Source organism: Phalacrocorax aristotelis, chromosome 24 (assembly GCF_949628215.1).
Source record: "Phalacrocorax aristotelis chromosome 24, bGulAri2.1, whole genome shotgun sequence".
NCBI classification, from domain to species: Eukaryota; Metazoa; Chordata; class Aves; order Suliformes; family Phalacrocoracidae; genus Phalacrocorax; species Phalacrocorax aristotelis.
The window spans coordinates 1,965,842-1,993,400 of record NC_134299.1 but is presented as its reverse complement, the minus strand read 5'-3'; the positions used below and the strand labels follow the sequence as shown (position 1 = coordinate 1,993,400).

The 27,559-nt window shown below is 42.5% G+C and overlaps 1 protein-coding gene across 10 annotated transcripts in view; it reads right to left on the bottom strand.

The window, feature by feature from the left end:
• Positions 1-3,270: 3,270 nt before the first annotated feature.
• The window catches only part of NSD3 (nuclear receptor binding SET domain protein 3), a 45,333-nt gene continuing 21,044 nt past the window's right edge, over positions 3,271-27,559 (bottom strand). For 4 of the 10 annotated variants that reach the window (XM_075074723.1, XM_075074725.1, XM_075074724.1 and 1 more), the window contains exons 9-24: positions 25,617-25,662; positions 24,887-25,017; positions 24,196-24,324; positions 23,389-23,515; positions 22,786-22,983; positions 22,013-22,183; positions 17,560-17,709; positions 15,080-15,236; positions 14,297-14,499; positions 13,720-13,832; positions 12,611-12,880; positions 8,999-9,115; positions 8,522-8,663; positions 7,832-7,938; positions 7,262-7,466; positions 3,271-5,678 (exon numbers count right to left, since the gene is read on the bottom strand). In XM_075074723.1, coding sequence (XP_074930824.1) covers positions 5,437-5,678; positions 7,262-7,466; positions 7,832-7,938; positions 8,522-8,663; positions 8,999-9,115; positions 12,611-12,880; positions 13,720-13,832; positions 14,297-14,499; positions 15,080-15,236; positions 17,560-17,709; positions 22,013-22,183; positions 22,786-22,983; positions 23,389-23,515; positions 24,196-24,324; positions 24,887-25,017; positions 25,617-25,662 — 2,508 coding nt within the window. In that variant the 3' untranslated portion in view covers positions 3,271-5,436. Of the gene's footprint in view, positions 5,719-7,261; positions 7,467-7,831; positions 7,939-8,521; positions 8,664-8,998; positions 9,116-12,610; positions 12,881-13,719; positions 13,833-14,296; positions 14,500-15,079; positions 15,237-16,438; positions 16,761-17,559; positions 17,710-22,012; positions 22,184-22,785; positions 22,984-23,388; positions 23,516-24,195; positions 24,325-24,886; positions 25,018-25,616; positions 25,663-27,559 lie in introns of those variants that run through there. The other 6 variants (XR_012657411.1, XM_075074728.1, XM_075074727.1 and 3 more) reach the window with 6 other exon arrangements.

Here is a 27,559-nt window from a genome sequence, read left to right as displayed (position 1 = left end):
GTCCCCGCCCCGGTGCCCCGCAACGGGAGGGATGGAAAAGCGTTTCGTCGTTGGAACATTCAGAACAATTTATTGAAGTCAACCTCAAGCAAAAGTTCAAATCAGTGGAATGTCATTAAAAACCTTTCCAAATTAATCCTCACGGAAGCAAAGACACATCTGAATTCCAAAGTATTTGTAAAATAAAAAAGGCAACATCTCAGTAAATATAATGTACAAAAATTATATGTTCCTACCATCACACACATTCAGTAAGAAGCTAAAATATTACAGGCAATTCTAGATACACTATAACTAGTTGACAGTAAGCTAGCTATATACAGGTTAACCAAGCTTTACAGGTTTCACACTATGCAAGAGAACATAGGCCGAACAACAAAACCCCCAAAATATCGTATATCTCAAAGTCTATGCGGCAACATCAAGTCATAATACAGTAATGCCCCAGTGGAACATCGCCAGGGAAATTTAACACTACTTCGTTAGTGTCGAGAGCTTCTAGTCAACTTCCAAAAACTCTTAAGATACCGACTTCAGTGAATATTGATGCTTTGCTGTTAAAGACTTGAGTGATTTCGTTAAAATAACATTTCACAGAATCTACAAAGTTTGTTACAGTCTACAGAAATAACGACTCTACAAAGGTCATCCTTACAGATAAAGAGTACATGGGAATGGAAACGGAATCTGCAGGTATCTGTGTTGTGCAACATCTCTCGCGTGGAAACAAACGGGTTTCGTTTCTGACAGCAACCCCCGGCGTGCGCGCACCCCTGCGCGGAGCAAAGCCCCAGTGACCAACCAGCCGAAACAGCAAGTTTTCTGTGGCAACGCATCGGTTGGTTCGGAAAGTGACACCAGAAATGAGATACAGCTCGACCAGTGAATAGGAACAATTTTTTTTTCGGTGTCCCGTTCCCCCCCTCCCCATCCAGTCTGTTTGGAACCCAAAAACGAGTAAGAGCTGCTGAGCAGGGCCTGGCGCCCGGCTGCGCTTGGCACCCTGGAGAAGAGCCCACGGCCGCCCCGTCTGCTCGGCGAGGCGGCTCGTGCCTCTCCCGTGCCCAAACCCCCGGGCCGTCGGTACCGCAGGGGAAACGGAGAGTGAGCGAATGGCTTTGGCAAATTCACACGCGTTTTCCCTTTTTGATTTCACATTAATTACAGAAGTCTTCTATGCAAAGCACAGACAGAGTTTCAGCTTAACAACTCCCCTCTCTCCAGAGCAGTGAGATAGCCCCTCACAGGGGTAATAAGGACCTGAGCTTGCCGCTCAGGAATAGAATATAATAGGAAACGGCTTTTTTTTTTTTCTTTTTTCTTTTTTGCCTTTTTTTTTTTTTTTTTCTTCTCCTTTTTCCTCAGAACAACATTGTGAATACATCCAAAGTGTAGGAGTGTATCGTAAGTGCAAATGTTTTTGCTACACAAAGATAAGTGGTAGGGGAAAGTTGATGGAAAACAAAGCGAACGGAGAGCGTTACTCCAAGGCTGCTGCCTCTCATGCAACACACGGCTGGAACACGCACAGCTCTGGGACAGCCGCTTTGAAAAACACTCCCGTTCGCCGCAGAGTCACCGTACGGCGGGAGCAGAAAGTAACTTGAGGGAAGTCAGAGACATTTTCAATGTAGTATACAAAAAAAGTTATGCATAAATAAAAAAAAAAAGCTGTATAAGGAACCGCAGAGCTTCAAGTACATTAAACCCTGAATTCAATGAGGCAGAGGTTTCAATGTTAAAGTGACTACTTCGTACCAGCGTTGGACATCCCCCCTCCCACCCTCCTCCCCCACCCCACCCACATATTTCTGTAAAGTTTCAATATATACAGATTTTATGCTCATTGTTAATTACGTCTAGTAATTGTGTCTTTCCCATTCTCTCCTGAAATTAAGATACGAGAAGTTTTTTAGAAGAAAGGCCAAAATTAAACATTCCAGACCTATTACTCCATTTTAACTGATTCTCTAAGACCATGGTGGTGACCAGAGAAGGTAATTTGCCCACAAAATTGCCTTTAACGTTATCCTTCCTGAGCTGCAAACGCCTTCAAGAGTCTATCGACAGGACAAGTCTACACTAATAATCTGAAAGCTACAATAACTAATGCTTGCACCATGTATTTAGAAAATGGTAGTAACCAGCCATTGCACCATTTGGCCACGGGCTGCAGAACGTCCGTGCTGTGCTAAGGTGCGAACTGTAGAGTAAAAGCTCCAGTAAACAACAAAATCCCGGTAACTTTGCAGAGCGACTCAGACACTGCATGCTATAGAGAGCGCACAGGCGACAGAGCTGGAGTCAGGCGCGTGGTGCCACCTCAAAAATGTAAAACAAAAGGGAGAAGTGTGGTGGTGCGTTCCCGTTACGGAACAGCTGAGACTTAAACAGCAGATTTAAGCTCCCCACATTCTATGGGTTTCTTCCAGGCCTGAGCATGGAACGACCAAACTACCCAATATTACTTATCCCGTTTTGGAGACCACGCAAATTTAACTCAGCAGCTGACTCCCCCTCTGCTGATGCCAGTTATCAAAACACAGCTGTGCAATCTTTTCCTTCCACAGGAACTGCATTATTGTTCTACTCAGTTTGCAAAAACGTGGTTAAAACGCGTGCTTTAACATTCTGTGCTTGGCATATAGAACAAACCCCCTACAGTTACCAAGATACTTCAGATTAGGTTATCTTCTCATCTCAGAATGTTAAAGCTTTTTTGAAAGATTCACCTGCTATCCAACAGCATGAAATCCAGTCCAGACTTTTTGTTCACAAGTAAGCTCAAACTTATAAACCCATCTCCTCTTTTCCCTTTTACGTCCGAGCCCAGCTGTCAGCTATCATTAATCTTTTTTTTGGTGGAAAAAAGCAGCACCTGTAAGAAGTCTGAAAACAAAGTTAACCAAGACATCAAGCGGCATGGCACAGGAGGAGCAGCAGGCCTCAATTCACAGCATTTCACAAGTTTTTAAGCCTTCCATGAGCCATCACGAGTTCTGCGGTACTCGGCGCACCGGCACGCCACAGCAGTACATCGCACGTGGCGACTGACGCTCCGTGGCTCTCGTCTGCTCCCCGCCACGGCAAGCGCTCCTGAGGGCCCATCTCCCTCCGGTCAGGAAGTCGCCACGGACACAGAGTGAAAAAAGCTCGTAGGTGCGCTCACATGATAGCATATTTGCAATATTCAGAATGCTCTAAGAAAATCATCTGAACGTTACCAAGCCTAATAAATAATACAAAGTAAATACATCGGGCCTTACAGATACTGTAGCAAGAGCTATGTTTGGAATTTCTGAAAAGGTTGAACACCCCCAGGAAAAGCTTAAAAAGAGACATTTATCACACAAAATGTTAAGAAAAATAAAATCCTTTTTGTAAATTTTTTTTTTTTTTTAAAATACCAAAATATAGCACTGCTTTCAAGCAAGAGTAGTGTTTCAGACATTCACTGTAGTACGGACCACAAGATGAAGTGCTTTATAGATCCCATTAGCCCTCTGCACCATAAACTGACCTGCGAGGTATCTGCGCAGTCAGGCCACCCCAGACACCCACAGGTCTGTAGGAAAGGCATCTGCGGACCGTTCGGAAGATGAACTGCCAGATCAGTTGAAGGGCACAGCAGCGGCTTAACGAGACTGTAGTGTATTCTGTAATTTTACAATTGCACACAAAAAAAATTTCCCCCTTGTTCATAAATTTGAGGACGAGAAGGACACTAGCCAGAGGCAAGACGTACTAAAATCCCACACGTCAGGTACTTTTTCAGCCTACTGCTGTCTTGAACTGAGAAGTCACCATGTTCCTGTAGGTTCACATAAGCACTTTTCCAGAGACAACGTTCTTAATTCAAAGGCTTAATTTAGCCAGATGCCAGCAACACTTGATACCAATTCTTTTCATTCAGGATTGTTTTCAATACCCATTAGCAAAAAGTTAGCACAAAGTTAGCTAATATCAGTATACGGGTAAAAAGTACACTCTAACTATACCGGGGCAGGGGGAGATGCACAGTGCTTTGTAGGATCGGGGCTAGGGGAGAAGGTTCACCAAAAACCAACTTCAGCCTGGGGAAACTAGTCCCCCTCGGCTCCTCACACAAGAAATGGAGGAGGATGAAAAAACACTCTGGGGCAGGAGCCTCCCCAAGCACTCCAAAAGCCTCAGTGAAGGAGCCTGTCTCTGCTGATTAACAGAGGAAATCCAAGAGAGAACTGTCTCATGAGGCTGAAGTTGGCAGCTGTGAACACGGCCCGTTACCCAGACAGAAAATACCCTGTTCGTTGCAGAAGTGCTGAGATGATTCTTAGCTCCAGTAACAATGAAGGTTAAAGTTAGAAGATCTCTCTCAGCAAAAAAATCTAAACATTCAAGCAAAACAAACATGCACGTGGGCCGGATTCCTTAAGCGCTCAAATTTCCTTTGAAGCTAATGGGAGTCTGAGAAGGCGGCAATAAAGAATCACACTAATATAACTGCCGTAAAACAAGCGCAGGCTTGGCAGATGACAAATGCGTGCGCACAAAACAATCCTCCATCTAAAGAAGTCCATGGCAGAGCTCCCACTGGCAGGATTAAGACTTCAGTGCCGGGTGTGCTACAGCATGTGACTGAGGCCGGGAGGCTCTCCTAACTATAAAGGTTTTCCTAATTAGGCAGGATAAAGAAATGACCACTGTGCACTTAAGCTCTTTCTGAATTTCCACCTGTCTGCAAACACCGATTATAGCTCTCCAGCAAGGAACCATGATTTCTTCCCTCCTTAATGCTAGATCTCCTGTTACGAGCATGTCCAAGAAGCCATACACCTGATTTCTCATAGCAAAAGCTTTACAATAATATCCCTAAGCTAACGTGACATATAACCCACCTTCTCAAAACGCCTTTTAAAATAAGTACGGGAATGGAGTAATTTCAGGGTCACCTGGTCCAAAACCCACATCTGTCTTTATGGCATCTCAATGTTACAGAGTGGGGAGGCTTTATTCTTTTCATAAACTAGACATAAAAGTTACGTTGGCTTTGCTATTTTGTTTTTGAAGACACATTGACTGATCAAAACCAGATCTTCAACACCCTTTAAAAATTAAATAAATAAATATGTTGCTATGCTTTGCTTTCTACAAAGAACATATTTTAAACAGAATACTCTTTTCACTGTCAAAAGGTCTAAGTTTTTCTTTGAAGGCCAAGATGTTTCTGGTTTCCGACAGTAAGAGCTGCTGTAGCACATTCAAGGGTAAAAGAAAGACCGAACAATAAAAAACAAACACCACTGCCTGCTTCTGCTTGCTAAGGTTAAATGGTCCCATTCCCAGTTCACACACGACGGCTCCGATGACAAAGACTGAATGTGTCATAGCAGTCTCTTCAAGTTCATTGCCTGTTTGCCCCTCTACTCCCCTCCCGTTGTTTGTTTTTAGCCAAATTCACTCCTTTGCTTCTTCTACAGGATTCTGTGGTTCCAATTTGCACTTTATCTTGCTCCAGTACTCGGGTGCCACAGGAGATTTGGGGTCATGTGCGGAGCAGCAGAGACGGCCGTCCAGCGCCGATGCCACCAGGGCCCCCTTCTCGTGATCTTTACAGAATGAATGAGGGCAAAACTCACAGAATGAGACTGCAGGATTGCTACAGACGTCGCACTGATGCCATGGACATTCCCACTTTCCTGAGGATGGGAGGGGAAGGGAGGAGAGAGAGACAGGAAGCTGAAATTAGTGCATTTCGGGGACAGCACTGGCCTTTAACCCTTACTTCTTGTTGTAATTGTTCAGATGGATGCAAAGAAAGTTCAGAAAAATCAGCTCTTACTGTAGTTGCTACTTCTGCTTCTCATTTACAAGAACCTCACTGGAAACACTTCTTAGCTGTTTTGCATTTTTCAGGTCTCGCTTGGCCCAAAACATTGCTGCATGCATAACCAGAGCTTAAAACAGTTAGATCAACCTCCTTTGGCATCAAGGCACCAAACGTCCTTGCAAGACGGAGAGGTTGTTTTGTGTATTTTTCTGATTTGTGAGCACCCCTTACTGATCTGGACACAGACGCGTTATCTCCAAATTAGGTTTTAGCTCAGCTGCAGTTACTTCAATGCAGAAGACTGAATGCATTTGAAAAATAAGTGAGAAACAGCTCAGAGAAGAACAAGTTGTGTAAAAACACGTTTGAGCATAAAAAACCCCAGATCCTCCAAAGCATTCAGACACGTATTGGTACAACCATGTGCTGAACCCTCAGACTGCAAAGGTACACTGAACATAGCAAAAAAACAAAAGCAAAAGCTTCTTGGCACTGTGTCCAAGCCTCGCTGAAGTCCCTTTTGGCTCCGTTCTGAGAAACGGAGAGCTCTCTCCTCACAGGGACACGACACACCGCATCTAGTGTGTCAAGACCCGCGTCCCCACGTGTGAGAAGAGCACCCAGGTGGGACTCCAGACCTCTAATGAAGTTGTAACCAGCCTACCCAGGCCAGGCTAACACCACCCCCCCGCCCCAAACTTCAAAGAAAAACAAAACCAAACAAAAAAAACCTCACTCAAGTTGCTCTTGGTGCCAAGACACTATCATTTCTTTCTCCAACAAATAAGCTATTTTCAGGATAGCTTCCATGTTTCTTATATGCTGAAAAGGCACATGACAGATTCAGCTTCACTCATGGCAGCCTTTTGGCTCATTTAATCATAGACTAATCTGGACTTCCAATTATTTTCACCAAAGTCTTTGGAATCAGGAAGATTAAAGAGATAATCCGATTGCAGGATTTTGTAAAAGTCCTTAAGATGTTGTATTGCTAAATGATTTGAGCCCTGGCTACAAAAAGCTATGCCTTAACATGGAAAAAGTCAAGCGGAAGATACGTGCCATCAGGACACAGTAAATCATTTAGACACACTTACTGATTAATCGAGCCCTACACAGCACGCTTGCTATGTCAGTGGTTTGAACGGTCACTTGATTTGCACTTGGTGACCTTGGGACATCAAGATGATGCTTACATCCCAATCAAAACAAGAGGAGGACATTTGATCCGAGAAAGAGATACAATTAGAATGACATTTAAAAGTATTACAATGCCTCTCCGTCCACTGGTTCTCATTTAGGAATGCCGCCACCTGATGTATTGCTAAAAATGAGTGGTGTTGCAAAAGCAAACACGCTGCATTTAATGTGAAGGAATCCTGCATTTCAGCCCAAACAGTGCCTTGCTGCACGAAGGAAGAGATGAATAGGAAGCCATACGATTGCTCTTACCAAAAGGTGGTTGAGTCAGGTTAAGGCATAGGAGGTGGTATGCTTTGGGACAGTCCTTTTTATCACACATGACTAGTTCTCCCCCATCTCCACACTGGAAACAGTTGTCTTCATGCATCTGCTTCTGTTCTGTTTTTATTTTCCGTTTCTTCTGCTTTAATTTTGCATTCTTCACCTTCTCTTCGTTTGCCGTTGCAAATGCTGTCTGACAATTACAAAGATCACAGCATACAGTCACTTTAGAAACCCCTTGCGTTAAAATTGATTTAATCAGCTTTGGGTTGCTACTTGCATGAACTATGCTTAAACTACATCCACTCAAAAAAGTTTAAGCTATAAAAGCCAGAAACGCCCATCCACATGTGTCTGAATTAACATAATTTGGTAAATTAACTTCACCCAAGACACAGCAGCACTACAGTGCACAGCTAAAATCTTTAGAGACTTGCAAGGGTGGAAAGTATTACACAGACTCAAGTAGAAAGTTAAATAAAACTAACACCTCCCTTTGCCCTACTCCCACTGGACCTCTGGATTTGGGAAGAGAAGCTTCAGTTTTCATCCATGTACCTTTGGACGCACTCCTAGGAAACCACTGCAGTTTTCTGCTCCACAATGACATTCGGTCCTACCATTGCCCAGGCAATCCAAATTGTAATTAAATGTTAACTCCATTCCTAAAATTTAAAGACAAACAATTCACCCACACAGACACTGGGGAAAGACAGGCTTGTGACAATGACATTTCATTAGCATTTATGTCCTCATCGTCTGTGAGACCTAGCAGCAATATGTTTTAAAAGGACAAGCTTGAAATAGAGCGCTGATTTCATAAACTTTGGAAGCAGCAAATTCTGCCTAGATCAGATATAAGTAGCAGCTACGCTATCATACGGAGCCAGGTAAAACGGCAGGTCAGGTAAAACACTCAACACGGAAAGAGAACCCCCACTCCAGACAAATATTAGTGAAAGCATCAGCGCTACGGTAAGCGTTTACGTGACAGAGTTAACGCTGCACTTTGCAGCAAGCCCTGTAGTTAGCTTTCATGGTAGCTTTCAGCTTCCAACGATTTCTAACTGCAAGATCCCTGCTAAAACTGGAATTCAAATATTTGTCTCCATTCCAATGAATGACAAAGTTCCTATAAAAGTCACTAGTATTAAGTAACTTCAGAGGGAAAAAAAAAAACATGGCCACGTTAGGAACGCAGCCATTTCAAGACAAAAGAATACATACAGAATAGTGCCATCTTTTTACCTGCAGGAATATCACAAAGAGCAAATAGCCCAACTCTAATGTCACCATTCACCGTCCATTTCTGTGTTTCACAGTTTGGATTACAACTATGGTTCATAAAACGAGAATAATTCCCCTTTGGGCCAGCATCTATTATCCGGTCCTTCAAATAAAAAGACAAAGACATATTAGTACTTACAAACAAAAAATGGTTTCCTGCTGACAAGTAACTACTAATGGCGAAGGCAGCAAAAAATATGCTTATTTCACATTAGCTAAAGCGGTAAGTTTTCCGTGCAGAGTTAGTTTTATGAAGAAGTGTCTGAATATTAGGGCTTACAGAAGTGAGGCAGGCACAGAGTGCACAACCTAAGATACAGGCTTGCTGTTTCACCCCTCCATCCACTCCGTTAGAGAGACACGGAATGATGCTTCTGCCAGCATTTTGCCCCCAGTTTCAAGCACAAACAGTTATATTGATCAAGACAAAACAGTTACCTTCGTTACAGTTAACATATAAAAATTGGTTACGCTGTTTTCATGTGCACGTTTGATCCGCAACCTGCACTCCTCTTCATCAATTAGCTCGCCGACGTATTCATTCACAAATTCACCCTGAAAAGCGAAGGAAAACAAAAATAAGAACTCCATGCTTACTACTACTTACGACAATAAAGGGAAGCAGCACAGAAAAAAGCATTTCCTATAAGAACATACTCTAATCATCACAAAAAGCATTAAACTTTAACCATATACCAGGCAAGACGTGAATACGTGCACCAGGTGTTTGTTCCCTAAGCAATAAGCCCGCTCAGAATGAAAAGGCAGCCGAAGCAAGCACTGATTCTGTACTCACACCACAAGCCGTGTTTGTCGGCTCTCTAGAATCCTTTAAAGTTTCGTGCTTTGTTTTAAAAAGGACAATGAGACAATATTCGTAGACTCCTAAGGAAACGGGAGCTATTACTGTGGCAAGTATTTTCACTATATACTTCAATTAGGACTTTTCATAGTCAATAAACGCAGAACATTCACAGTAACAAAGTTTTAATGAAACACAGATTATACAAAAATTGTAAATTTTAAAAAATTAATTGCTAAAAAAAATGTTTAAAAGTAGCCCTCCAGGCCAACCACGTGTCCCCAACTTTTTATCTCGGGGAATTCAGAAGAGCTGGGATGTGACTGATACCTTGACGCAAGGGAGTCAATACTCAGCACTCGCAGCATCACTTTATCAGGACAGCCAGTTGCTGATGGTTTAAAAACACTTAAAAAATAGCTATTTGAAATACTCAAATTCAAGTGTCCAACAAGCACCTGCTCTTTCAAGAAGACTCTGGTAACGTGCAGTACCAACAGGTTAAGAAGCGCTACCGTCAGCCGTGCCCGGGGCAGACGCCTGGGCGAGCGACTCCTGAGATGCCCTGAGGGATGCGACGGGGCTCCAGGCAGTAACGCATGTCCCTGCGTGCCCTCACCACGGCTGTCACAGCCCACCCGGGAATGAAGGAGGGGGCAAATGAAAGGGATAAGGGTGCAAATCAGGCAAGTTGGGTCAGGTTTCCAAGAGGTAATTCACCTAAGTGACTCACAAGCCTGGCACCCGTTAAGACTGATTGCCAGTTTGGAATAGTCTGAGTCTTATCTAACACACATTCACTTGATGCAAGTCACTTAGATGCTTCTGAAAATTTTAGCCCAAATCAAAGGGGAAAAACCCAAGCCCCTTTGCTGCCAAGCTGCCTTCAGTTCTGCCTGCGTGTTTGGGAACTCCCTGACAACTCAGCAGAACCACCAACAGTCTTCAGTAAAGCTCTTACAGGGTGCAAGTGTATTTATAAAGTTTGCACATTAAATTCACAGGAGCTCTACTGTAAAAAACCCACCAAACCTACTATAAGAATTCACCAGGTGCTTGGGACAGGAATAATCACAGTGTACCGAAAGGTTTTTAAACACAGCTTTTCCCCCCCGACTATTCCTTTAGCTCCTTGTCAAATCAGTCAGATGTGCATAGTTGAAAGAAGTCCCAAACGCAGCCAGAAGTTTCCACCTATAACCAACGAGTGGTCAACGGCACCCTCACCGAAACTGGTCTGTTAAAACACCTCCAGTATCACCTTGCTTTCAGGCATGCTTGTCACAAGCTGCTACATCATAATTCTCTCAGAGCTCTAGAGACTGTAAGCTACATTTTAGAAAGCCGATGAGGCAGATGTCTAGTAAAAATGGACAAGAGCAAAGATTTCACAGTTGAAATTACACAAGCCCAAAGCTTTCATCTTGACATTGCAGGACCTCTTCAGTGGATTATCCTACACTCTACCCATGCATACAGTTAACTACCACTTTGCTTAACAGTAAAAGCATCAATTCAGGATTTCTTTGCTTTTTCTATACTTTCTGATTACACTGGAAGCTAAACATGTCACCCCACAGTAATCTTCCAATCCGAAACATCTCCGCAGATTTCCAGTCTGAAGAGCGGCCGCTTTCTCTCTATGGCGCAGAGCAGCGTGGCCCTCGCATCAAGTCTGAGTCCACCAAAACTGTGGCCTCTTTCCTCCTAAGGAGAAGCTCCAGGATATTGTTGCTGTTAAGACGAGTGTAAATTCAAACTGAAGAAACTATGAAGACAACCAAGAACAGAGTTCTCTAGAGCAGAGTCTTGAGGATGTGGGTTACGTGACAAAAACAACTTGTCCTGAAGTCTTAAAGCGTCCAGTTCCATCCGTGGCCACAACTGCACCTTCTACTCTTCATGTATGCTCAGCCACCTCCTTGTTCAGAAACAAGGAAGGCTGCGTGAGTAAGAGCAAACCACACATCCAACCATCAGGCCCATTCCTCTGCCTGGCAAGTTAAAGCAGAGGTGAAATCCAGGCCCATCCTCCTCGCGCTTGCCTCAAAGCACAGCGAGGCTGCAACCCAGCTAGGCAAGGATGCTCACGCTTAGACATGCACGTGTACGATTTTGTTTTTCCGTATCAAGTGTTGCGTATCCCACCTGAATCGCCGGCTGGTAACCCCAGCACCGTGTGCAGCGACACGGTGTAAAGGAAAACCAAAGCGATCCACATCCAGTGGCTTCCTGACAGTCAGGGATGAATACTGCCGTTCCCCACCTCACTGACTGCACCCACCGATCCTCTCAAAGGCTCCAGCCGTTCCAGTATTTAAGCCAAAGCCCGTAACGCTTCCTGAGGCCAGTCAGACCTTGCTGCTTTTTGTTACAATAGCAGCGTCATTTCCATCAACAGAAATCTCTGTAGCTTCATTATTCTTCTCTGCCTTCTTGAACTTCTAAGAACCTTTGAAGTTTCTTGTCCAACGCAGCCTGATCACCTCAAGCATTTCATTAATCCCCTGCAAATTCTTCCGAACAAATCCAGGCTGAAGAGCTGAACGCCAGGACGGCGAGGAAGCTGACTTGTTACCAGATGTCTGTAAGAGTAATACCGCAAACTCCCCCACTCCAAGCAACCCACTGACGGGAAAACGCCGTCAGCGTGTTGCTGTGTGACAGCGTAAGAAGAAAAGGCAAAAGGAAAGACCTAATAACAACCCCCTGAAAAGGGGCCCACGATTCAGGCCAACTCCACCCACCCTTTGAGCTTCTCTCATATTTTGTAACCGTCATTTGCTGGCTTATGATAAGGACGAGGGGAAGAAAACGAAAAGAGAAAAAACAGGCGACTTATTTTGCCAGCCCCCTAAGATCTCTTTGTCTTCAATGGTGTTATTTAGGGTAAGAAACCATCATTCAGACTACTTTTTCCCAGACTGCGCTCTCCCTTTTCGCCCATTAGGCAGTGAGAACGCATGCACGTGCTCTTTCCCTCCACCAAGAGAACTGGCAAATTCACAATCACCTGGAACTGGCTTTTCTTCTGCAAGTATCAAGGTTAAGATGCTTCTGTCAGAACAGCTAAGCAGATTCACCGTTACCACTTCACCTACAGAAGTTTCATGCCTTTTTCACACAAAGCATTTACTTGCACGTGCTGCAATTTTCGTATGCATTCGCGGAAGGTACACAGAGTTGCAGCGTTGGCACATAAAACCACACTGATGGCTACCCACAACCTTTGTCCTCCATAATTCTACCTTTTTAATGCTCCTTTTTGTCCTGAGACCCCATCCACGTCGATCAGTTTTTATGATTTCGGCATCGGGGTAGAGTCTTTTGGTGAAACACTGGTTCTGACATCGCTCTCCCGCTGGGCACACCTGGGGATGACACTCGTACTGCAGCATCCTGTTCAGACACTCTGACTCCAGGCCACAGGGGTTCTCGTCCGATGGCTTGCAGTTGCAGCGAGGGATTTCTGACAGATCAGCTACCTGGATCTGAACCTTCCCTATTACCTTGTTGGACTGTGGAATGAAGGGGAAAAAAGAATCAGTGAAGATGACAATGCACACGGAACACAAACTCAACAGCTTTATCGGAGGCCAATCATCAGCTGACATGAGGAGGCAAGAAAATAACAATTACATCATTATTTGTCTTCTAGAGCCCTTTGAGGGCTGGTGTGTCACAGCAAGCGTGCTGCCTGCAATCCAGCAGCAGTCACATGCACTTCTACAGACGGCATCTGCTACCACTCAGCTGCCGACATAACTGCAGACGAACGCCATTCAGGGAAGGCAGCGGTAAGCAATTTAAGTGAAGAACATTGGAACTCATGACTCCAGAGAGTACAGCGTGAGCCTCTCCCCAGTAAACTTACTGGTTCAGTAACTCAAAGCACACAAAGTTTATTAAGTACACCACTGGGATTTCTTCCAACATAAACTAAAGACATTAAAGAAACAACACCAAGCCCTATGTGTCCAAAACCGCTGGCAAGAGTTAGACCCTGCAGCCTGCATGAGGATGAGCGGTCAGTATTCCTACCGACACAGAGTTCAGCGTTAAAGTTTAGTACGCTGTAATAGCCAGCGTGTACCTAAGACACATGCCATGAGCTTGAACCAGCAAGATTCTACCTTCGGTAAAACTGTTTTTCAGCCATTAACTCTCCTTCACAAATACTCTGCTAAAAGAACGTTTTAAGGTACCAGAGGAGGAAAAAAGATTCTTGAAAAGAACAGCAAAATTATTTATTCGTATTTTCTTAAGCTTGAGCTGTTGCAAACAACTCAATGTCGGTTTAAATACATAGCTTAACAACGCACGGCATTAAAATAGGGAAAGAAAGAAGCCAACTTACTTTAATGTGTTTATAAGGTGGAGGTTTCCTTGAATTCCTTTCAATTTCTAATGCCTCTTTGCTTTCTCTTTGTGCTTTCAGCTCCTGGAAGCGCTTTGCCGCTTCTTCAAGTGCTGTGCAAGGGAGTTCAAAATAGAACACAATTAGCACCAGCTGCTGCTAATCAACTATATACACATATGTATGTACTTTTTTTTTTAAAAAAGCTAGGAATAGAACTCTATTATAAACAAAAACACAAGCTAAAAAATTACTTATTGCATTATATTATGAATCTATCATCAGGTACTTTTCAGTAGATATGGAGATACTGAACAATGATCCCATGCAGCAGAGCCCAAGCTCCATCTTAACATTTCCCAGTTTGTGGGAGAATTGAACTTGCCCACAACAATACACAACGAGTAGGCACTTAAAGAAACATATTTGTATCTGCAGTCAAGGGATCCACATAACGTTTGCAATTTTACGTGAACACAGAACACTAGTCACATAATATTCCCATGCAGGTTAAGTGGTGATGGAGACACAAACACGTGGAATTTTTGTCATAAACCACTATAAACTTTGATTTTACCTTTCTTGAAGGTCTTGTTAATACTAGTTTGCCCCTCAGCAAAGCTTTTATCTCCTTCAACATAAGGGAAAACTCTGCCCTGGTGTACCCAATAGTAGTCATGTGAACCAAAGAAAAATACTGGGAAGTCCCCGATATCATGTTTGAGGCCCTGTATGTTGAGAGGCACAGACCTGGGATTGCAGATCTCTGCTGGCCACCACCTGACAAGCAGAAAAAAAACCAGAGAAGCATGTAAGTTCCTTCAACTAAATAGCCTTAGCTTCTGAGTTTGCCTAACTGGACTGAGAAATAAAAGCCAGTTTTCCTTTCTTAAAGAAATGAGCTCCCTCCTTATGCCATCAAGGCTCCCTTTAGCAATCCTTGGGAAGCGCCATGCAAAAGACAAGAAAAGCTCTCATTCCAGATTTTGGAAAAGCCTTGTAAGAACATATGTGGCACAAGAGCGGACTTCTAAGATCACCTATAAATGCTTGCATTCCTGCAGGTGCCTAACAGCAAACACAAGCTAGGACATCTTTTGTTCTATGAGCCACCCCTGGTTTTCATATGGCTATTTCGCTCTACAGAGCAAACGTAAGCCCAATCAAGTATCCTTCATTGCCTGGAAAAAGCAGGAGAATTTAATTTAGAGGGCGACATCGATGCCTGACACAAAGGAGATGAATTACTGTATTTCTAGTCCTTGTTTACAAAGGCTGAGCTGCTTTGAGTTATCTTCCTGTAATTCCGTAGCACATAAAAAACATCCAAAGCATTAAAAACCAGAAGTAGCGAACTTGCCTGTAATTTCCAAGCTTGACCCAAACGATCTGCTTGTAACGTAGCTTCTTGCCAGCTTTACAGTCATTGCAATTCCAGCATCCCTCAGGCATTTCTATGTTGAGACACTCAGGGTGAAAGGAGGCTGGGCAGGACTCACAGCATAGCAGTTTTCCACCTTTAAACAAAGAAACCCTGCTTGGTTTATAGAAGTAAGGATTTGCTTCCCCTGTGCACAGCAACTGACATTCATTTTAAATCATCCGCTCTACATTCTCGCTTGCCTCACAGGAAAAATGGCAAAAGAAAGGGATCAAGTCAAACTTAACAACGTTGGTTAAAAAAGACCGTGCAGTGCAATCGTCTAACGTGCAAGTTGTAACTCCCGAACCGCATCACAGACACACAAAAGAGCAGCCGAGTATTTTTTAACCGTGAGGTAAGCTGGCAGGAGAAGGCACGTTCCCAGAGGAAGCGCTGCATCTGCACGTGGCGCCATTAGCTCTTATTTCTTTGGTGATGGCCAAAACAACGAAAACCAACCAATCTCTTAAGAAACGCTTTTTCAACCAACGTTGTTATGACTGAATCCCTCAGCAATCAGTTAGTGTGCATTAAAAAACCCCACAGCCTATAGGTTGATCAATGATTTCTGTACCAAGGACGTTATAAAAGAATTGTAGTAAGTCTGTGTGTTCCACAAAAAAGAATTAACCAGTATGAGCACAGTACCTAATGCAGAATGAGACACCACACGAGTTGTCCCCATCCCAAAAGTTCCTTCTGCGCTCAAAGGAAGCCTCAGCGCAGTGGTTAATGTTCGTTTCTGACGTTTACGCTCATTTGGACAAACGTTGCTGTGGCTGGCTTCTCTTTTGGCAGATGTATTAGATGCGGAGAGCCACAGCACATCTCTAAGCCACCCTCAGCAAACAAAGCAGCTCATACAGCAAGACTTGATACATTACAAATATTGTTATATTTTATATACGTATGTATATAAAATATATACACACACATTTTTATAGGTATAGAAATTTTTAAAAAATTAACAAGTTTTTGTGTTCCAGACGGAAAATCTGGGAGAGACTTGAGAGTATTTAAAGCAATTTTCCAGCAAAATATCAAAAGAAGTAGGAATAGTAACTCTCAAACATTTATCAGAAAATCTTGTCCACCTATAGACTTTCCAAAATGTCACTGCATTAATTGATTGTTGCATGTCACAATAAGCATTCCTTAAACAGATCAGGTGCATGACCAATACTGTATTTCCTCTGCTAAAAACAGCAAAGTCCAACCGTATGGATTTTCCAGAGCTCCCCAGACCCATAATAAAATTTTTAAAAGTTAAAACTTTTTTTTTTTTTTTTTTTTTTTGCAAATGCTGTTTCAGAGGAAATACAGACCCGGCGGAAATTACCGAAACATTATCCAACATGGTAAAATGCCAAGAGATGCAAAAATCAAACAAAATTAAACACAAAACTTTCAGTGCTAAGCAAGGAAAAAAAACCAACACTTTGCTCTCAGGATGCATTAGTAAGATATTGCTCAAGCTAAGCAGAGGGCTCAAAATAATTCTTGTTTTCAGGAATTACAGGAACTACTGAAAGCCATTAATCTAGCAACGTTCAAAATAACCTAACTTTAGAATGGTTAATTGGGCACCGTTTCTGAACACTCTCGGGAAATCAAATTTCTGTGGGGAATAAAATATTACATCTGAGTATTTCGTACAGACAACAGTTATCTCCCCAGAAGGAATTCTGAGATGCTACAGCACCGCCCACACCAGAAGAAAACGCTCTCTCCCCCCCAGAGCTGCAGGGATCTCTGCCCAGGCCAGAAGGCATCTCCCGCACTCCTCCACGCAGCACCGCTTCAGAAGGCGAGCACCCGTCCCGCGAGGAGGGGAAGGAGCACTGGCTGTCGCAGGCTGGCGGAGGTGGAGCACGAGGCCCTAATGGACACATACATACGCAGGCAAAACCTCGCTGCCTTCCCCCTTCGGACATCCTCTGCACGGCAACAGGAGCCACCCGCATTCAACCTGAAAATTCCTGTCTTCTCCCAGGCTCTGCATAAGCTACCTAAAAGATCTGAAAGAGAACATCCCCCCCTCTCCTTCCGCATATAAAATCAATTTAAGAGGCTGTTGTACATCATCCTGGTAAGTACTGAACTGCAACGGTATCAAGCTCTATTTGCCACCCCTTCGCGATAATGCGTAGCTTCCCTGAAGCTGGAACAGCCCAGGCCAGATACAGAGTGATTTAACCTCTTCCAAGGAGAATTTAGTGACAGTAATTATTTTAAGCCCTTTTGTAATAAAAAAATTGCCAACAACATGAACACACGCTCACAATAATCAATGAGTGAAGTTTACTGAAAAGCAATAAGTGGTGCTTGACAAGCAGACATTTCTTGTTTGATTTAAAGAGAGAGAAATAATAGAAAAAGCGAAAGTAAAATAAAGAGAAAGAAACTATTTTGGTTACCTTTCTCACATTTCTTTTTGGAAGCTGACGAAGGAGGAGGAATCATAGGTAATTTCATCAACTCAGCACGATTTGATTCATTCAGTAGGTAGTGGGACTTATAGGCATATGAACTGAACAGGGGGTCTGAATGATCCTGCACTACCAACCCTATACGAAACAAACAGAAAGAGATGAGTTGCAATGAAACTACCCATGATTCCGTAAAGGAGAAAATAAAATAAATCGAATGAAAACCTCTGATGTATTTATGTGTGAATGAAAAAAAGGTAAAATGAAGAAAAAGAAAAGTCTGACAGAAAGTGTCTTCACTAAGAAAGAGGTTATGTGTTTGGGAGACTAAATTAAAACGTAACTGGAAAAACCTATGATGAATAAGCTGCTCCTAAGTGGAATTTCAGTTGTGCTTTTGCACTTAATGTATGCATTTATAGAAAAGCACAAGAAAAGCAACCAATTTTATCCCTGGGTGAACCACCCTCCCTCCCAAATGAAAAAACCAAGCTAATTCAAAGAGCTGGGGGGTGACGGTCACTGCAAAGGTCATGCTGTTAGCTGGGGCTACAAACTGGAAAAGCAGGCGTAGACAAGAACTCCCCATCCCACTTCCTACAAATCTGCCTCTAACACCTTACCTACAAAAGAGTTTTGCCTTTATAATTGTGTTGGAAAAAACAGCGAGGGGGGGTCAGTGATTCTGCAAAGGCACCGGAGGGGAAAGAACAGATCAGAGTTCTGCCCTACACCATTTGTTTTTAAGTAAAGCTCCACCAACCCTGCCCTCCCACAGCCACCAGATTAAATGCTTTGGAGCAGTCACACATTCTGTTCTCCTACATGTGCTTGAAATAAACGCTGTGTTTGCATTTCTCTGTCTTTCTCCACCAAGAAGAGTTTTCCCTCATTGTTCCAAAGAGCCGGGCAGCCCAGGTGAGAGCCCCATAGCTACAGATCAGAAGCATTAGGGCAGTAATTCATGGGAACAGCAGAGCGACTGAGACCCAAAGAAGCAGCAAAGATGAGCTACCAAGATAGCCACCAATTCCTTCCCTCGTGGGACACTCGCAGAGCTGAGTGCTGTAGAGAAGCTTTTGAACTGGGGTGCCTGAAAAACTGCGGGGAGGAGAACGGCGTCAGCCTACCTGGAAAGCACGTCCTCAGGAGGATTCAAGTATGACCCACACATGTAATTATGTGCTATAATGTGCTTAACAAAGGATATTCGGGAAGGTCAATAAGAAGTCTTAAAACATACCGTATTTCAAGTACCTCATGATAAGCAAGTTTGTATATTTTATAGATCGCCTCCTATCTACATTTTCTCTCTTCAGTAATGTTTTGCATCTAAAGACAAAGTTTCTCCTTCTGATATCAACTAAAACTAACTAAGTAACCGTTCTCACATACAGATGCCCAAGTATTTCTAAAGCATTCAGTTCCCCATCTCTTTCGGAGCAGGGACTCTCAGCGCTCCTGCCACAGATGCTGTCCTCACCTTATGTCCCTCATGCTGACCACATATGACTAGACAGGACTCAATTCAACCCATCCAGGAGAGTTTTTGCTAAATGTAAACCTTGCACAATCTTTCTTCGGTGAAGCACACTGGCTCCTGATTCCAGCTACGCCTAGTAGAAACAAACCCCACAAAAATTTTCTAGAAGAACAAGTACATAGTTGCTGTAAAATACAGAGGATTCAGTCAGTGGTAGTGGTTCGTAACTTTTCAAGTTCTCGTAACTAAGACTCAGTGAATAGACAGGGGAGGAAATTCCGTCTGCTGGGGTTCAGAGGTTACTTATATTGCCAGAAGAAAATACAGACTTCTGTAGTTTCATCTCTGATGAAGCTAGGTTCAGGTATAAACAGAATTACTAAAACAATGTCAAATGGGGGGAGGGGAAGAACAAACAAAAAAAACCACCCCGAAAACCCCAAACCAAACCAAAAAAGCATGAAAACTTTCTTCTGCACTTCATTTATTTTTTTTGAAATAAATGCAGGTCTGCATCTTCAGCAAGCATAAGGCTCCCTTACTGTAATTCAGTTTTGGAATCCTACTCCTAAACTCTGATTTCTGTGCCGTATAGATAAGAGGAATGCCAAGCGGCCGGTATTCCTCTTCATAAAGCTGGTACACAGGTTCCACCCAAGGAAGGGTAGGAGGCCTCTATTTCACACCTTTCTGTCACAAAGTAGGCAAAACTTGGAGAAAAATTTCCCAAGGAGATTCACCTTCATACCTATCTGTAACAAACTACTGCAGATTTGTGATCTAGAGTAGTTTCTTCTGCCTTATCTGTATCTTAAGTCAGCTTCAAGCACCTGTAGTAGCCACAGGGTTAATAAGCACAACTTCAAAGAAAATTATTTAGCTCTTTTGTATCATGCGATGTTTTTTGATACTACAGCTTAACAGTGTTTTGAAATTGGTTCAAAACAAAATATTTAGGCTAAATCCAACGGCAGAAGCCTGCCGTTGCTTTCCATTCACATCGTAGTCCAAACAGCTTTCATAATCGAGATCAGCGATGTTTGCATCAGCGCGGTTCTCTAACGGCTAGGGTCCTATGACCTACCTCATGGGGGAGCGGAGCAGCAGGACGAGACATCATCCCACCATACAGAATGCTTCACATTAATACTTACAGGGGCAGACTAAAGCCACCGTTGGACCTTGCCAAGAGACATTTCTAATCTGACATTCAAACCAGGGAAGATCCACAGAAACTCTTCTGTCATAAACCTGTATCTGATCCTGGCACCAGACTAACGGATAACTGAGATAAAAAACCAAAACCAAAGTGCTGAAAATATTATGGAACTCTTCTACGTACCACAAAAACGCTTTTTAATGATTCTACTCCAGCTCTAGAAGACAAACAACTTCCTTCTGCATATTTACGTCGGGCTTTTGGACGTAACTATTGGTCAAATTAATAACGCTGAAGGACAGGTGCTCGCTTTTCTCAGAGGTAGCATCTGATGCAGAACGCCCCAAAGCATCTACCTGCTAACAGAACGCTACGTCACACGTTTCCAGCCAGCTCTGTGTCACAGACAAGGCAACTAGGTTCGTTTTGTTGTTCAGCCTATGCATTTGTAAGTGCGATAATACTAGCAACCAAAATTAAACAATATATAAGGCTACCTAAACACCTAAAATAGAAAAGCATAAAGACACATGCAGTGTCAAATCTGCACGTGTACATTTACGCAATGCTGCCGGGATTCCCACCACGCATACACTGTTTGGGGTGGCCCCAAAATGTTCAAATAAGCCCACAAAAGGCAGAACACTGACCCATGTTGCAAACCTCTTTTTACACATTTGGAGGCGCTTTTCTAAGGCTCATTCTAAAACTCACTGTTTCTCTCCAAGCTGCTGGATTTTTAAAATTTTACTTTATTTTAAACTCGATTCTTTGTGATGGCTCCTAGATTACTTGGAAATGAGGAAAGAGGAGGAGAGAGGTAGGAAGAAATTATTCTGCCACCATCTTTCCCTTCCTATTCAAAGGTCTTTAATTACTACTCTGCTCTCCCAAATCCAAGGCAATCTTGCCCACCCTAAACCTCCAACTGAATGAACACAAGTGAAAACAAGTAATTTCAGGATTCATCTCATTTTCACTTTCTTACTAGTGACCTTCAAAGCTGCCGACAAGAATACATCCAACAAAAACTTCTGAAATACTGTGTAAGATACATATTATTCAAACACCTAACTGCACCGCTTCGACTAATCTGAGGGAATGAGATTTTGCACGGTGTGGCTAAAACAACTGATGTACCATAACTTTTCAACCTGCTACCTGGCAGAACGCCAGTGACTTAGAGAGCCATAAAACAAGTGGGGAAAAAAAAAGTAAAGTAAAAAGTAAAAAAAAAAAAGAAAAAAAAAAGAGAGCTTTGTCATATGGAAAATCCCAGCATGAAACTTGTTTATATGGTACTGTAAATGTTTTCCTTTCAAAGTTCTCAAATGTCATGGTAGATATAAATTAGAATTAATTTTTCTAGTTCATGAGTAAATCCTACCTTTTAGCCTTAAAAATTTAAACAGTTTTAAGTTTGTGAGTGGTGAAAGAATCCCCTTCTGCTTAACAGACAGTGAATAACAACACAGCATCCATTCTCAGCTCGCCAACGGCTGGAACTGGGGGCTCGGCATCCACTTTTTCCTACTGGCAACACAAGTAGGCCTTCTGAGAACCTATTGCTGCTTCTGAATATCAAATATTACAGACCAAAATAGCAAGTGGAAGTCTCATGAGAACTGTCGACCAGGAAAAAAAAAAAATTTAAAAAAAAAAAAATCACAGGCAGCATTTAAATCCCAGAGAGCCCTAAGGGAGGGTTTTTTTTAATGAAATACATTATTTTTATCACTAAACTGCACAAGTGACCACAAAAGAACTATAAAAACAGGGGAAAAAACAAGTGTGCTCACCTCTTGCACAAACGAAACAAAAGCCTACATTTACAGCTGATGAGGAGTGATTCCTTTTGGAATGGTTACTACAGATGAGAATGTGGGATGACACAAACAAGCTTCCTGCAGCAATACAGCCATCTCCTGAGTGATAGGCAATGGGACATCTGAAACATCTCACCATGCGACCTGTTCAATATAAATGCAGAGAAATGCACCGTGTCACCCTGGAGTCAGGATATGGTAGAAGACACCACAGACAGATGCACGGCTGATTTTTATTCCAGTCAGAGTACTAGATTTAAAAGAAGCATTTACATCTTTAAAAAAAAGTTTCACAAAAGTCAACTTTTAACTTTCACTTTAAAACTCAAGGTTAAGAAAAAAATACATGGTTTTAATCATTCCAGAGTCTACTTGTTTTGTTTAAATATTTTGGTTAATTTCTAAAGGGATTCCTTTCTTCTTGAAAAATAATTGTTCTAAAGGCCACTACCACTGTCTTTTTAAAAAAAAGACCATCCCTTGGCCTTGCACTACTCACCCTTGGCTCCCAATAAACCCAACAAGAAAAGATGGCTTAGGTGTTGCGGATCCGGGTGTACCTGGGCAGCAGGCTCAGGCCGCTGGCTGCCTTCCCCACCCGTGACAGATTTAAGTTAATGACCTCATTAAGAAGGAAACCCTTGTTCCTTGCTGCGCGCTGCATTAGAGGGCAGAGTTACGCTCATTGTGATCATGAGGACGCGTTTCAGTTTCCTCCTGCTGTTCAAAGCCAGCTCTATTCTCACCTTTGCTTGCTTTATGAATATCCTTATCCATTGCGCAGGCGGTACAGCAATGCTGCGGGCACCGAAACCCTCGCGACTCGAACAGGGCAGTGGCGAACTTGCGAACGCAGGCCTCGTGGTAAAATTTACCGCACGTGTTGACGGAACAGCGCTTCACATCTTTGCCAGGAAGTTTGCACGAAAAGCACGTATGTTCTCCTTGTAAAAGAAGGGGTAGGGAAGCCCGACTGTAACGGCCAAGTCTTTGAGATACAAATGTTGTTAAAAAACGTTCTGAAGCGAACAGAGTTACGCTGGTTTGAGCAACACAGGCTCCTGCCCTTCAAACAGGTAAGCTGGTTACTATAATCCCCAATAATTATAACTGCTGTTAACATAGAAGTCCTTTATTCTGAGTAAAACCCTGAACAGTTATTGCCTTTTTTTTTTTCTTACCAGGTACTTGCTAAGTGGAAAATGAGAATCTGGCCTCAGAGGTTAAAAAAAGTAATAGAATAAACCCAAACCCGGAGGCTTGCCACCGCAGTTTGTTCTGACCAGAACACAGCTCCTCAGCAAAGCAGCGAATCCCTCCCCATTTTTCAGACCCGGGAACGCACTCACCGTTTTTACACTCAGTGCAGACGAACTTCTCATCAGGCATCGACTTCAGGCCGAGACACTCCATATGAAAGACGCTGCAACACTCGCCCTCGCAGGACACCAGAGACTCGCCAGAGCTCTCGCAGATCTTAAACAAAGAGACAGCTAGTCAGAGAACAAAGGGTACCTGACATACTTGAATGCAAATGACTGCCAGATGTTAACAAAGACTAGAAAGTGGCTGAAATCTCATCAGAGCTAAGATAAGGCAGGAGAACTGGCCTACAGCCCAGGGCAGACCTGCTACGTTCTCTGGGCTGAAGACAATCCCAGCACTTTCTGCACCTTGCTCTCACAACAGTGCGAGCCGGGACAGAGGTAGGAGAGGCACTATGGGATCCATCCGGGCTCCTCATTCCCTCACGCACCTGAGGAGCAAGAGCAGCCTGTTCCCTTACTATCGCCCAGGAAACCGGCCAGAAGATTCCAGGATTTTCTCTCCAAAATACTGGAAAATTCTCACTCTGCCCTATCCTTGAAAGACCATCTGAAATCTTTGAATGGAGCAGGAAATGGCATCTACTTTTTTTATTTATGCTAGCAAGTATGAAGTAGATACCACTCTCTAGCTTTTGAGCTTTCTAGCATGCAGGAGGGCTTATGAGTCATTTCCAGAGCATAAAAACTCCTAGAAGGCTTGATATTTTATCTGAGAGGTCGAATTATGAGACATGGTTAAAACGAAGTAGCGTAGTTTGAAAAGTCCGTCAGCTCAAACTAACAGAAATGGACGACACATCTCTGGTTTCGTTACAGCACCCCATTTACCTGACAGACAGTGTCCTTTTTATTTGTTCCAGTTCCTCTCCTGGATAAGCTAGAGTCTACCGACTGCACATCAGAAGCATCAGCATCGGCAGTAGCTGATGGGCTGTCTGAACGTTTTCCAAAGCTACCCTACAAAGAGGAAAAATCCAAGGCACTCAAACAAGACACTTTCAAAGGACAAGCACATTCTGAAAAAAACAGCTAAGTCACCACTGATTAAAAGCTCATTCAATATGCCAAGAGATACAAAGGTCCTTGGAAGTTGCTGAACATCGTTACGGCGGTACGAGGAGTGCTGCTTTCCTGACATACCTTTTACCTGTGCAAGCACAAAACCCTAAGAGATCTATTTTGCTTTTTCCAGACACCTCTCAGTTTTACACGGAAGTACAGTGGCATCTCCTGATTCCCAAAGGCTCTAAAAACCTTCAAAAGCAAACCACGTCAGTGAGCTAAACCACTGTTTTGCCAGACAAAGTAGTAGGAAAATTTGTGAAGAAAGATTGTATCTTTTTTAATATCGATACGATGGAGGGGATCAGAAAGAAAGCGACTAGGCTTTATTTTTTAGCCAATAAAAGACACAAAATTTGTAGGAAATACAGCATTCACATATTTAGCGATATGCAACTGAAAAGCCTATTACACTGACAGATTAAACAAGTCCCTGTGAGAAACAATATGCCTTTACCTGTAAATCATTAAGTCCTCTTGAATCAGAGTCAGATGTATCTCTGTAAGCTGAGCTAGTCAGTTCTACATCAGTTGAGGCACGACTCCTTTTCTTTAAAGGTTTACAAGAATCTGAAATCTCGCTGGCACCTTAACACAACATACTAAAATTAGTTTTAATATATGTTCTCAACTTTTTGCTTAAAATCAATAAAGGAAAAAGAAAGATGAGAGACAACCTGAAGCTGTACTTTATTTGCTAGCCTTAATTTTCAGTTTGAACTTTGATACTAGTCTAACTCTCCCTGAAAAGCTAATTAACTGAAAACCACCTTAGGAATACCTTCTGACAAACTTCTGAACGTGGTGACACAGTGGAGGAAGCTACTACATTGTCCGACAGAGGATAAGCCCTTTGGAGATCACCTCTTCATCATTCATATTTAAAATAGGGCCAACCACTTTTTTTTTTTTTTTTTTTTAAATTAAGAAATGTCCAGAAGAAGGACTTCTGTTTTGCGCTTGCAGCACACAAACAAACACGACCTTTCCAACTGGCAATGCACGAAAGAACCACCACCACCACCAAAACCCCCAGAAATCCCTCACAAGAGAAATTAAGATCAGCATCTATCGTGTTCATCACCAGAAAGCATTAAGACCTCTGCAGTTTACACAGAACGAAAACCATTGCCGAAGTGGGATGAGCCAGGAACTTTCAATAAAGTTTATTTTTGTGTGTAACTCACCTTTCTGCAATCCTGTCTTCACTGCTGTCAGTGGAACCATTTCAACCTGTTTGAATAGGAAAATCCATAGTTAAAACCAGAGGAATTTTTCTCCCTAGTATTAAAAAGAAAACATTTAAGTTTAAGCGATTAGCATCTCAGAACTCAGATGTAGTCTGTCATCCCCTTCTTAGTGTGAGCCTTCTTGTCCTGTTGGATTTAATCCTAGCTGCCTACGCTGAGTACCAGGAGACAAGGCAGCCATACGTTCACTAGCAAGGTCCTTTCCCATCACTCCCTTTGGGCATGAAGATGACAGGAAAGCTTTATCCGTGTCCGGCAGGCAGGAGCGGGGCTCGTTTTGGCAGCCAACCCTGATGCTTTTGTAAAACCCCACACCTGTGTAAGCGCAAGCTCCCCTTCACAGGTATGACGCTCGGGTTAGTGAGACACTTAATGCGTTGCCATTTACGGCGCTTCCACCAAGCACGCGCTCTTGAGCTCCTGGGAAGAGGCTTTCTCTCTGTATAGAGTGCTGCAAGGCGCCCAGCGCCGGCGAGACAGGTTCGCCCACAGCGTTGCAGAGCTCTATACAGCTGGAAACTCAGGGGCAGCGGACACTTAAGCAGACAAGTTTACAATCTCGCAAAAGCGGCTCGAGCTCTCGATCCTACATCGGAGGGACAAGTTTAGAAACTGTTCTGCCAATGTACACGTAACATGTGAGAATTTGGCGACTGTATAATAATTATAGAAGAAGGTTGTTGCCTAAAATCCTGTTTTTAAGGTTAAGAATTACAAGTTATTTCTTTACAACGTGGTTACAAATGCATGTAGAAACACATTTAGTAAATATTTAAGGATTATTCTATAATTTTTTTAAAAAATATTTTATTTTGTTGTACAATAAGTAAAAACATACAATAGAAGGATTTGTATAGGATACATTTCGTAATACAAATATAAAATCTAAACAATCACTTTTATTTCTCCACTAGTCACTGTAACAGTAGCATTAACATTTTGTTTTTCCCATTAATTGTATTCGTTCCAGTTATAATTTTATACCAAGTTGTTGCAGACTAATTTGGGAATCAGTTGCAAGAAAACTTGACTCTGGGTAACAAATATTGTTGCATAATTGTACGAAGTTAGTACGATTTTTTTTTTTTTTAATATAACTTAATACATTCAAGGTTATGCACATTACAGTGCATCTGTGTTTAATTTTTAGTCATATACTTTTCCTGAGAAAAGCACTTTAATGTTCATAGTCTTAGTTAGCTAGATAATAGAAGCAAGCAAAGCTAACTGGGATCCATGAAGTTCATATTGTTGGTTCTTATACCTTTGTTAAATTAAGAAACATTTACTAACATAAAATAACTCATTTGAAAATAGGGAGGCTGCAACACCTCATGACAAGAGGCGAAAGGGACTACGTCAGGTATCTTACGCCCAACATTTAAGTTGCTTTAAAGTTTCAGCAAGAAACTTTACTGAAGTTAGAGCATTCCTCGGCTGAACACAGATGTAAATGCTACGGCATCGAAAGAAAAATATGAAAAAGAACAAAGCAACTGGGTCCACTTTCAATCTCTGAAGTGAATGAAGTGCAAAACAAAGGGTAAAGGGCAAAGAATAAATTAAAATAAAAGAGATAAAAACAATTTTCCCCATCCCATATAAATCTTTAGCCCGACTGTCCCTTTTAAAAAATTCTCACTGATAAAAGCTGTCCTATGCAACATTTTATATAAAATTCTCAGGTTTCAAGCGGAGAGGCCCTTGAGGAGGGAAAAATAAACCATGGATTAAGGACAAGAACCAACAACTTTGACAAACTTGTTGAAAAGTGTACTCAGTTTTTGATATTAATGTCCATCCACTGAACTTTCCTATTCATTTCCACGCAGAATTTTTAATAATTTTTTTTAAAGCAACAACATTTGTCTGCCTGACAT